At 43.5% G+C, this 13125-nt stretch overlaps 1 protein-coding gene across 2 annotated transcripts in view; it reads left to right on the top strand.

The window, feature by feature from the left end:
• Positions 1–13125, top strand: part of GLS2 (glutaminase 2) — a 324314-nt gene that overhangs the window by 157942 nt on the left and 153247 nt on the right. For both annotated transcript variants that reach the window (XM_078689104.1, XM_078689105.1), the window contains exon 6: positions 10975–11138. In XM_078689104.1, coding sequence (XP_078545230.1) covers positions 10975–11138 — 164 coding nt within the window. The remainder of the gene's footprint in view (positions 1–10974; positions 11139–13125) is intronic.

Genomic DNA, 13125 nt, shown 5'->3' with positions numbered 1-13125 from the left:
CCATGCCTTCCCTGGACCGGAAACAAGCTTCCCAGGACCGGTTTCTGGCATTGCAGCCGTCTTCAGCCAGGCTAGCTTGAATCCAGTGGCAAAGTGAGCAAGGGACTCCCGTCTGAGCATACCCTGCCAACTTATGGCGAACAAAGCAAAACCAAAGGAAATGATGGACGGAGCATTGACAATTCAAGCACTCACCCCCAGTCAACTGATCTGGGTTTAATCCATCACCATTCTTTAGCCCACTCTGCCACCCCAATTCAAACATGGCCATATGCAAATCAGTCTGACCCTGTGCCTCATGGGAACAGTCCAGCCCGAACTGCCTAGCCATGCCTTCCCTGGACCGGAAACAAGCTTCCCAGGACCGGTTTCTGGCTTTGTTCGCCATAAGTTGGCAGGGTATGCTCAGATGTGAGTCCCTTGCTCACTTTGCCACTGGATTCAAGCAAGCCGGGCTGAAGACGGCTGAAATGCCAGAAACCGGTCCACAGAAGCTTGTTTCCGGTCCAGGGAAGGCATGGCTTGGCAGTTCGGGCTGGACTGTTCCCATGAGGCACAGGGTCAGACTGATTTGCATATGGTCATGTCTGACCTGGGTTGGCAGAGTGGGCTAAAGAACGGTGATAGATCAAACCCAGATCTGTTGACTGGGTGTGAGTGTTTGATTGGTTCAGATGCTCCGTCCATCACCACCCCCTTTTGACCACTCTGCTCAAAGGGCAGAGCAGCTCCGTCCGACATGCGCAAAGCAAACATAAAATGGTAATAACTTTAGGGCTTTAAGTGGGCCGTTTTTCTTAAGGGGGCCTCGAAACGGGTCTCTATCGGGATCAGTTTTGTGCCCTGACACAGGCGGTCCATTTTTTTCCGGACTGCAGTGACATCAGGCACATAGATGTAGCCTGCTCACACTGCTCCCGTCTCACTAGTGGAGAAGTAAGTTACGGCATGACGTCATGCCAGCTGAAAAAATATCAAAAAAGGGAGTGAAGAGGTGGTGCTGAACTACACCAAGGTGGGCGCGTCCTCCTCTCCTGAAAGTATAAATAATCAACAAGGTCCACCTTACGTAGAGTTAGTGTATAACCAGGTGTTCATGGAATACACGATGGGTGTTAAAATACCCCTCACGCACCAAAAGGGCCCTTGGTGTCATGCTTCATCATTGGGGTCTTCCCGCCCCGCTGCGGGACGGGGCAGTGCTGCGACAAGCGACTACGCTGGAGCACCTTTTATTTTGAGAGTGCTATGTGAGTGAATGGGAGTGAGTGTCAGTAGGGTCAGGGGTGATAATAGATAAGTGAAGTTAAAAAATACCTGGCCTAGTGGTAGAAAAAACTGTTTGATAAACACTGGCTGGTATTGTTAAAAAAGTGAAGCGGAGAGAAAAAGTAGGTTAATGGACTTACTCTCCTGTGTGGGTCAGCATGTTTCGGGGCCTCAAGCCCCTTCGTCAAGACCGGGGACTGATCCCCCTGTCACTCACTAATGTTTTACCACAAAAATATATAGTGTATGTACTAAGAATGATCAATGTGTATAGATATACTTTATAAATCTATGTATTCCTGGCTATATCAGTAATGCTGATGTAGTATGCCTGAAAAGATAAGAGCATACAATTATAATTGCGCAGTCCCAGAGCGCAGGACTAATAGTCACCTGTGAGGGAAAGAAAAACGAACAAACACACATATATAAAATGGTACATAGTATCCAAGTCCGTGCTGGTAAGTACCCTGTAAGTGAAGTGCTAAGGATCAAAACAGTACAACTACAGCACATATCATGAACTCTACACAAAAAGTCAAGCATTCATTCTGGTTGAGATACATACTCAGGATGTTTGGAGTCAGTGCCCCATGAGCCAGCTCTGGAGCGAAGGGTAAAATGAGGATCCAAACTGTGAATAGGGAGAGAGAGGGAATAAAAGAAAAAGTGTTTTCTAGATCTCAGTAGTTGCAGCTGAATGATTCCTAATCTCAAATTAGGGATAGAGCAGAAGTCGCTATTCCATTCGACTGTGCCGTACTCACTTAACCCCCAGCAACGTGGTGCTTCCTCCTTCGTCCTTGGCTTCCGTGATACTGAGAAGCTGGGGAGGTACGCCTTATATATGTTTAGGTTAATGGAGTAATTGGGAGTTAATAGATTTATTGGTCTCACCCGAGACAGTATTGGCCCGCGAGATCCCGTTCAGAAACGTTGTTTTTCGGCGGCCATTATTGTCAGGCTAGTTTGTTATTGAGGTACCGTTTATCTATCGTGATTCGTCCCTGTTCGGTCAGCAGAAAGAGCCCGGGTGTACCGCTAATAAATCTTATTTAACCACACTTCCAAATGTGGTGCGGAACGAAAATATCGTCCGCTCTGGGCTGGGTTTACTATTTGTGCGCATGCGCGGTGAAGAAATACTTGTAATAGTAAACACGCGCGCGTTAGAGTTCAACGCGCCTGCGTGTATGACGAGTCACTGCATGCAATACGATCTTCTACTGTTAATGGACACACGGAGTGCATTGAGATACAATGCGCCTGTTTATATAAAGTGTGCTAGTTTACAGTTAGAATGTTGGAGGCGATTTCACTTAGAGATTTGAAAAAATTAAATTGAATAAACGCACAGAAAAAGTCCCTGTTGTTATTTCAGAGGTGGGGGCAGTACTTATAAAGTTATAAATGGATAAAAAAACAGTTGGTAATGGATATTTTCAGCGCATCATGAATCAAAATTATAAATAGATAGATAAACAGTTGGTAATGGATATTGTCACAATGCATCATGAATCAGAGTGTTCGTGACTGGTAACTCACTCTTGTCTTACTCAATGGTTATTTTGAAAGAGGTGGTGGGCAGTTTTTGTAGACAGGAGTTATTTTCAGACTCTCAGCTGGGACCAAGGTATCTCGTCATTGAGGCCTGTCATATGAGTGCCTAGACGGAACACCCAGCGTTGTTCTTTTGATAGGAGGTCCTTGTCGTTACTGTATGCCTCTAGTACCGTCCATTTCAAATCATGGATGCTGTGACCCATAGTTACATAGTGTGTCGCCATTCTAGTTGTGGTTTTTTTACAGCGCACATTGCTGCGGTGTTCGCTCATCCGGACTTTTACTGGCCTGGTGGTCATGCCTACATATTCTTTCAGGCAGGGGCAGGTGATCAAATAGACCACGTTGCGGCTGTTACAATTCGTGAAGGAGCGTTGCTCCCAAGTGGACTGGTTTGAAAAGATGATTTTGCAACTTTTTTGCGTGTATTGACAGGACGCACATGAGCCGCAAGGGTGGTGTCCACTGACAGCTGTTAATTTCCTCTGATCAGTATTGGTGCGATCTTTAAGTCTTGTGTGGACCAACATATCCTTAAGATTCTTACCCCTTCTGTGTGAGAACATAGGTTTTGGGAAGTTGAGTTTCCCACAGTTCAGCATTTTCCAGTGCTTGTTCACAATCTTTGTGATGTGGTTCGAGTTAGTATTGTACGTGGTGACACATATAGGTCATGGATCAGGTTCTTTTTGTACTGTTGGTTCTAACAGAGCCTCTCTGTTATTGTTATGCGCTCTTTTTAGGCCTTTGTTGACAACAGTTTTTGGATAGTTTCGGTCTAGTAGTTTGCGTTCCAAATCCCCAGCTTGGGTTTTGAAGTCTCTAATGTCGCTGCAGTTTTTCCGCAAGCGAAGGAATTGCCCATAGGGTAAATGTTCACGGAGATGTCGCGGGTGGAAACTGTTGTAGAGTAACAAACTGTTTTTAGCTGTTGGTTTGAAGTGGGTACATGTTTCTAGTCTTCCATTGGTTGGGTAGATATTTAAATCTAGGAACACCAGGTTCTCTCTGGAGGCTGTGCGGGTAAACTTAAGGAACCGGTCTTGTTGGTTCAACCAGGTCATGAACTGATTGACTGAATCTTGGTTCCCTCTCCAGATCACTAGCACATCGTCAATGTACCTTTTCCATGTTATCACATGGTTCCTAAAGGGATTATGGTCGCTGAGAATTTTCGTTGATTCAAGGTGATGTACGTACAGTCCGGCTAGACTAGGGGCACATGTGCTCCCCATGCTCGTGCCATGTTTCTGTAAGTAATACGTACTCTCATATTGAAAGAAATTTTTCTTCAGGTACAAGGAGATACATTCAAGTACTACCTGTCTTGGTGTGTGGTATTTCCAAGTTGTGGAGAAAAGGACTTCCTCTATTATCTCCAGGGTTTCTTGGTGAGGGAGGCTGGTGTAGAGGCTCTCCACATCTAAACCTAGAAGGAGGTCCTTTATGGGCAACCAGTTCCCCCCATGGGACCAACAGGCACCCCCATTTTATTACTATGGTCAACCGCCTTTTTTAGGCCCGCGCCAAGGGCCCCGAAGAGGCAGGAATCGAAAAGGGACCCAGGTCCACTGGAACCAACAACCAGCAGCACCTCCAGGTGTGTCAACCCGGAGCCAAACAGCATCCGCCAGTCGGGAAACCTAGTGGTAAACCTGTCTGACCACCAACTAACACAGGAACAAGAAAATGTCCTGAGTAAAGGGTTGGGTTTCGTACCAACCAATAAGATGGACAAATTTAAAATATGTCAAGAGATGAAGGAGTTCATATGAAAACTAAAGCTGAAAGCCTTTTTTCAGAACTCCGACATTGACACTTCTGACCAATCTGACACCGGTCTAAAGAAAAAATACACTTTCACCCCATTAGACTCTACTCTACCAGTGGAACTTCTGGCATTTGAGAAAGCAGTCATGGGTGATCTGGAAAACTTACCAACTGACACGGGCGAAACCTACCAAAACACCACCAGATTGGAAAGGATAGCACTCCAGGAACTAGCCAACGACCAAGATATTGTAATCAAGCCAGCCGATAAAGGCGGGGCAACGGTCATACAGACCTACACCAACTATGATAGAGAATGCAGGAAACTCCTAAATGACAGACGTAACTATCAGGTACTCAGAGAGGACCCCACAGAGAAAGTCAGGATCTGTATCCTCATAATGATTGAAGAAGCAATGGCGCACGACTGGCTCACCAAAAAAGAAAGTGACTTCCTTGTTCAGGAAAATCCCAAAACACCTTATTTCTACACTATACCCAAAATTCATAAGGACGCCCCCTACCCACCTGGACGCCCCATAGTATCCGGGATTGACTCAATCCTGGAACCCCTATCCAAGTTCGCCGACGCTTTCCTCAGGCCCATAGTACAATCAACCAACACATATCTGAAAGATACAAAAGCTGTGCTACAATTGGTCAGGAAAGTTCTTTTTGACCCAGAACAGGACCTCCTTCTAGGTTTAGATGTGGAGAGCCTCTACACCAGCCTCCCTCACCAAGAAACCCTGGAGATAATAGAGGAAGTCCTTTTCTCCACAACTTGGAAATACCACACACCAAGACAGGTAGTACTTGAATGTATCTCCTTGTCCCTGAAGAAAAATTTCTTTCAATATGAGAGTACGTATTACTTACAGAAACATGGCATGAGCATGGGGAGCACATGTGCCCCTAGTCTAGCCGGACTGTACGTACATCACCTTGAATCAACAAAAATTCTCAGCAACCATAATCCCTATAGGAATCATGTGATAACATGGAAAAGGTACATTGACGATGTGCTAGTGATCTGGAGAGGGAACCAAGATTCAGTCAATTAGTTCATGACCTGGTTGAACCAACAAGACCGGTTCCTTAAGTTTACCCACACAGCCTCCAGAGAGAACCTGGTGTTCCTATATTTAAATATCTACCCAACCAATGGAAGACTAGAAACATGTACCCACTTCAAACCAACAGCTAAAAACAGTTTGTCACTCTACAACAGTTTCCACCCGCGACATCTCCGCGAAAATTTACCCTATGGGCAATTCCTTCGCTTGCGGCGAAACTGCAGCGACATTAGAGACTTCAAAACCCAAGCTGGGGATTTGGAACGCAAACTACTAGACCGAAACTATCCAAAAACTGTTGTCAACAAAGGCCTAAAAAGAGCGCGTAACAATAACAGAGAGGCTCTGTTAGAACCAACAGTACAAAAAGAACCTGATCCACGACCTATATGTGTCACCACGTACAATACTAACTCGAACCACATCACAAAGATTGTGAACAAGCACTGGAAAATGCTGAACTGTGGGAAACTCAACTTCCCTAAACCTATGTTCTCACACAGAAGGGGCAAGAATCTTAAGGATATGTTGGTCCACACAAGACCTAAAGATCGCACCAAAACTGATCAGAGGAAATTAACAGCTGTCAGTGGACACCACCCTTGCGGCTCATGTGCGTCCTGTCAATACACGCAAAAAAGTCGCAATATCACCTTTTCAAACCAGTCCACTTGGGAGCAACGCTCCTTCACGAATTGTATCAGCCGCAACGTGGTCTATTTGATCACCTGCCCCTGCCTGAAAGAATATGTAGGCATGACCACCAGGCCAGTAAAAGTCTGGATGAGCGAACACCGCAGCAATGTGCGCTGTAAAAAAACCACAACTAGAATGGCAACACACTATGTAACTATGGGTCACAGCATCCATGATTTGAAATGGACGGTAATAGAGACATACAGTAACGACAAGGACCTCCTATCAAAAGAACAACGGTGAGTGTTCTGTCTAGGCACTCATATGAAAGGCCTCAATGATGAGATACCTTGGTCCCAGCTGAGAGTCTGAAAATAACTCCTGTCTACAAAAACTGCCCACCACCTCTTTCAAAATAACCATTGAGTAAGACAAGAGTGGGTTACCAGTCACGAACACTCTGATTCATGATGCATTGTGACAATATCCATTACCAACTGTTTATCTATCTATTTATAATTTTGATTCATGATGCGCTGAAAATATCCATTACCAACTATTTTTTTATCCATTTATAACTTTATAAGTACTGCTTCCACCTCTGAAATAACAACAGGGACTTTTTCTGTGCGTTTATTCAATTTCATTTTTTCAAATCTCTAAGTGAAATCGCCTCCAACATTCTAACTGTAAACTAGCACACTTTATATAAACAGGCACATTGTATCTCAATGCACTCCGTGTGTCCATTAACAGTAGAAGATCGTATTGCATTCAGTGACTCGTCATACACGCAGGTGCGTTGAACTCTAACGCGCGCGTGTTTACTATGACAAGTATTTCTTCACCGCGCATGCGCACAAATAGTAAACCCAGCCCAGAGCGGACGATATTTTCGTTCCGCACCACATTTGGAAGTGTGGTTAAACAAGATTCATTAGCGGTACACCCGGGCTATTTTGTAGTGTAGTTCCTATTATCCCAATAGGCTCTGCGCATTGGAATAATATCTTCAATAGTATAGACGTAGGACTGTGGTTAACTAGGTCTTCTACTGACGATATTAGACCTAAAGTTATGTGTGCCAGCTAGCTCAGAGTTCACTAGAAACTTTCTCGAATAGGCAAGGAGGAGTTTAACCTCCCTGGATAGACAAGAAGGGATTTAGTTTCTGACAACCATAGAACATGACAACTTTGCTCTCCCCTAATCAAGAGTATATCTCTAGAGTCGTGTGAAAACAAAAGACAACTATTTTACTCAGTCAATACGTGCATTCTTAGTTTCACCAGTTTGTAGAGAAATAAGAGATGGGCGTGTTTCAATAAAAAGATGTTATTTATTGATCAGTCTCTTTTCTCATACAAGAGAAATGAATCGCTATTATTGCAATACTTATAGTTAAGTAAAGTGCATACAGTAAAAACAGAATTATAAAATAATACTGTAAAAGCATTTATATGGTTTCTTAGCCATATGATACTTAAAATGGATAAAAGATATACATACATATATACATTGACTAATCGTTCTCAACTGGTGCTTCTAACTACGCCTACCCCGGTGTACCTGACCTAAGCCTAATACTTGGGCGGGAGTAAATAAGTAGCAGTTTAAGTTAAGTTTGTTTTGCCAAGGATCTGACTCAAGAATTCTCTGTAAGGGGTTAGTCAGTTCAGTACCTGGGATTTAGAAGGCTGGAGGGTTGGTATCTCTGTCACAGGATTCGATATCCCAGTTACCCGCGAGGGCGGCTGGAAACGCCGGAGGCTGGATTTCTCGGCAGGAGAAAAGGCAGCGTCTCTCTCAGCGCGTCAAAAGGGAGGGGCAGCGTCCGTGGGCTTTTCTGCATCAGCTGGGCTCTCCAAGCTCGTCACCACCGTGTCTTATCTTAGGGCACCGTCGGTATATTTATAACTGAAAGGTGCCGTGTTTGACGTAAGGATGGACATAAGACGTCAGCAAGAATGTCATAAGGACTGGTCGTTCTTACATTCTTTGCAGGAGTTCTCGAGCGAAATCAAAACAATGGCTGCGGGGATTTCCCAGGTCTGCTGGAGGTTTGATTTGTTTTGAGAACTCGGTGTGCTTTCTAGGGGGCTGGCGGGATAGTGCTTTCTTAATGTGACAGCATGCGCTATGACCTAATCTGAAAACGGGTTTCTGTGCCGGTGTATGGACATTAGTGAATTAATAACCGGACAAGGGTCAGAAATAGGAGTATCAATATAGGTACCTAGATAAACACACTACACTTTCTGCTGACCTAACAGGGACGAATCACGATAGATGAACGGTACCTCAATAACAAACTAGCCTGACAATGATGGCCGCCAAAAAACAACGTTTCTGAACGGGATCTCACGGGCCAATACTGTCTCGGGGGAGACCAACAAATCTATTAACTCCCAATTACTCCATTAACCTAAACATATATAAGGCGTACCTCCCCAGCTTCTCAGTATCACGGAAGCCACGGACGAAGGAGGAAGCACCGCATTGCTGGGGGTTAAGTGAGTACGGCACAGCCGAATGGAATAGCCGACTTCTGCTCTATCCCTAATTTGAGATTAGGAATCATTCAGCTCCAACTACTTAGATCTAGAAAACACTTTTTCTTTTATTCCCTCTCTCTCCCTATTCACAGTTTGGATCCTCATTTTACCCTTCGCTCCAGAGCTGGCTCATGGGGCACTGACTCCAAACATCCTGAGTATGTATCTCAACCAGAATGAATGCTTGACTTTTTGTGTAGAGTTCATGATATGTGCTGTAGTTGTACTGTTTTGATCCTTAGCACTTCACTTACAGGGTACTTACCAGCACGGACTTGGATACTATGTACCATTTTATATATGTGTGTTTGTTCGTTTTTTTTCCCTCACAGGTGACTATTAGTCCTGCGCTCTGGGACTGCGCAATTATAATTGTATGCTCTCATCTTTTCAGGCATATTACATCAGCATTACTTATATAGCCAGGAATACATAGATTTATAAAATATATCTATACACATTGATCATTCTTAGTACATACACCATATATTTTTGTGGTAAAACATTAGTGAGTGACAGGGGGATCAGTCCCCGGTCCTGACGAAGGGGCTTGAGGCCCCGAAACATGTTGACCCACACAGGAGAGTAAGTCCATTAACCTACTTTTTCTCTCCGCTTCACTTTTTTAACAATACCAGCCAGTGTTTATCAAACAGTTTTTTCTACCACTAGGCCAGGTATTTTTTAACTTCACTTATCTATTATCACCCCTGACCCTACTGACACTCACTCCCATTCACTCACATAACACTCTCAAAATAAAAGGTGCTCCAGCGTAGTCGCTTGTCGCAGCACTGCCCCGTTCCGCAGCGGGGCGGGAAGACCCCAATGATGAAGCATGACACCAAGGGCCCTTTTGGTGCGTGAGGGGTATTTTAACACACATCGTGTATTCCATGAACACCTGGTTATACACTAACTCTACGTAAGGTGGACCTTGTTGGTCATGCCAGCTGAGCCTTGTAGTGGAAGGGAAATCCCTTAAAGAGAGTCATTTTCTCTCTGGATTTCTCTTCTCTTTTTGAAACTCAGGAGCAGCAACATTGCCGTGGTGTCACCAGGGTTTTAAGGGGAAGCTTTTTCAATACTATATACAAGCCTAAGAGAGAAAGCAAGCAGTGGGGCGACGCTCCTCCGCCCCAATTTTCCCTGACATCCAAACCTCCTCTCTTGGGTGGAGGATGGAAAGAGGGCTAGTTTAATCTGTCATCGGGGTTTGGGGTTCATGAAGCCTTAGTGACAGCACTGCCTGCGTCTGTCAGGCGTTTAACCAGGTTTGAAATATGAAGCAGCGTCTGTGACGCTACCGGACAAAAGTCATTTCAAACTTCTCTGAAGAGCTATGAGGCATCTAAAAGCACATGCCAAACGTTATCTCAATTAGGGGGGAAAAAAGTCGTCATGCTTTCATTTAGCTTGAAAAATACTGTTGAAATATAACCTGAGTCCCAACACTAGAACGCACCGGCCCTTTCACGAAAGCCTATAGTCGCCAGAGCAAGAGTACTGAAGACCGAATGGCCACTAGAGGGCACTGTTTGTCCGTGATGTCCAATCTCTAGAGGTTAGCAACGCATTCTTAGTCAGTAACAGGTTTCTCCTCACCCTTTTAAACATGCAAATAAAACGTTATTTATGAATTTCTTTCACCAGCACGTAGCAGTAGAAAAATAATCTGTATTCAAGATTCCAGGCGGGGCGTTACATCACCGAAGCTTATCAACGTGCCTTCTACTGAAAAAGACACGTAAAACACAATCATTGCTAATCATTTCCCCCCTCCAACACCGACTGAAAAAAAACACCCTTTCACTCAATAATGCGTCCCATTAAGAGCTTCCCGTTTCCCCCTGTATTGTCAAACCTTTAATGCCCCTCTCTCTACAGCTTTCTCTGTCCTTCCCAGTCCTGTGTTTCAGCTGTCTGGCCTCCACCATGCATAGTGTTGTAAAATCTCTCTGCATTATAACAAGGTCCTGTGTAGGTCTTCTATGAATAGTAGTGCTATCAGTATCGTTGTTTTCTTTCTTCGTCCATATTCAATCCCGCTTGTTACTGATGTCACACTTGACGCCACCATCTTGTCTGTCTTTTTGCATTGTCAGATACTCTATCGGGGACACCACGGTGCCCTTCTGCCTGCAGTCATGCATGAAGCCCCTGAAGTATGCCATCTCTGTGAACGATCTGGGCACAGACTATGTCCACCGGTATGTTGGCAAGGAGCCCAGCGGCTTGAAGTTCAACAAGATGTATCTGAACGACGAAGGTCAGTAGGCCAAGATTGGATCTGGTAATGAACGCTGGGGCGGCCAGTGTTGCCTATTGACCCATGCTTGGGTCAGCTTGTTTCCCAGCAGGAATGTGAGAAGCCTTCCTCCCCTCCCCCAGCTTTGGATCTTGATTACTTGGTTGAGTGGGCATGAGTGTAATGTAACAAAAGAGGGAGGCACCCTACTATTAGAATAGGGACAGGGTTAGTTCAAACCACAAGTCAGAAAGTGTCCCAACTGGGAGGCACAACATTACCCAGGCTTTATCAAAAAGCTAATAGATAAAGGCCTATTGACAACTAAAAATGTTATAATCTAAGGTACGTCAGCATAACACAATACAATCAATAAAAAGCAACAACAAAAATTATGTAAAAAACGTTGTTCCATATATTTATTACAATCAAGAGTTTAAAAACATATAGTACATAAAAAAAATTCATAATGACATTCTTAGAAAACAGAGTCGACGTGGCGTTTCGGTGAGTTAGCAGATGTTCACCTTCTTCAGGACAGTTTTCTAAATAATGGAAACAATTTATTATTTGTACATTCTTGTGTTGCTGACGAAAACCTATAAAATAGCTATTTACAATTAACATCCTAAAATAACATGCAATGTAAAAAAGGCAACATACTCTCTCTGCATTCGAGAAACTTCATAATCGATCACATATTTTTTATTGTTATAAAGTTATTTCGACATTCTGAAGAAACTGAGTATCATCTATTTCCCAGTATGCTATTAACTGTTTTTCATTACAAATCACAATGAATACAGAGGAAACAAATTATAGCCACCGTACCTCTAATCTAAGGAAGGCTGTGTTTCCTCCTTATCAGGATTGAGCCAATGAAATGAAGGCACAGGATCTTGGTGATATCCCACAAGGTAAGACCTATATCACATCAAACAAAATATGGTGATGGGGGATTTAGTTGACACTACCTTCAACAATCGGGGGTTAGTGTTCTAATTCATTAAACTAGATAAATACATTTTTTTATTTTACATACCGCTGAGTCAATGCCCAGAATCGTATGACATTTGTTGGAGCCACCGTCTTGTTAAGGTAAAAACATGAACTGTTTGGGTAGGAAATGAACCAAAGCTGATTATTGTGCCCCTGTAATGCTCTCCAATTTAAAGATGATATATCTATATGCTAATTGGAGCGTTACTTGCCTATAGAGACAGGGTCTCAAAATGCAGGGAAGCCTGTCAAGGAGCCTGTGTAGGTCAACTTGTAAGTCGCGACTGGATACCGACTTGACTTGAAACCATCCATGGGTTTTATACACTGTTTGAACACAATATTATATATAAGGTATTAATATTAAACAATATTCTCAACCTTTGTTTCCCGTTTATAAGATATTTTTGAGGGACAAGGTATATATTACCTGAGATTGATGTCTGTGGTATCACTGTGCAGGTTTTGTTAAACATTTCTCCTGACCGGCCTGTAATCATAGAGTGATAGGTAAGGTCATTCTATCTGCTCATTAGTAGTCCAGTAGATCAAAGAGCTAGCTACCATTTCATAACACAGTGTTCCTCTACAATTTACTATAACTTACAAAGCGCAATGTTTAATTAATCACCTGAACGCGAAGGGGTAAAATAATCACTCATACTTAGTTTTTAGTCTTCCTTATTGTAAGTCTTATCTACAATGTAACACATAATCAATTTGCCGATCTACAGCTACCTAATACAATTTGGGGCTAGAAGCTGTGCCAAAACACTCACAAACTAATGGTTATTGCCATTGCAAAATAGTGCTTAGGGGGTAAGGATATCCCGCATTATTACAGCGTTTGTTAGTGCTTAGACCGATAACGATCAGCCGTAATTACTCATTGCTTAGGTAAACAACAATGGCATTTCCAAGATAGTACGAATTATACACCCACCCAGAAAACGGGCACATCACATTGTTACTATAGGGCAGTCCGTAATTGCTTAGCGGTGCAGAATCG

Source organism: Lissotriton helveticus, chromosome 1_1 (genome assembly GCF_964261635.1).
Source record: "Lissotriton helveticus chromosome 1_1, aLisHel1.1, whole genome shotgun sequence".
In the NCBI taxonomy this organism is placed as follows: Eukaryota; Metazoa; Chordata; class Amphibia; order Caudata; family Salamandridae; genus Lissotriton; species Lissotriton helveticus.
This window is presented reverse-complemented; position numbering and strand designations above follow the sequence as displayed.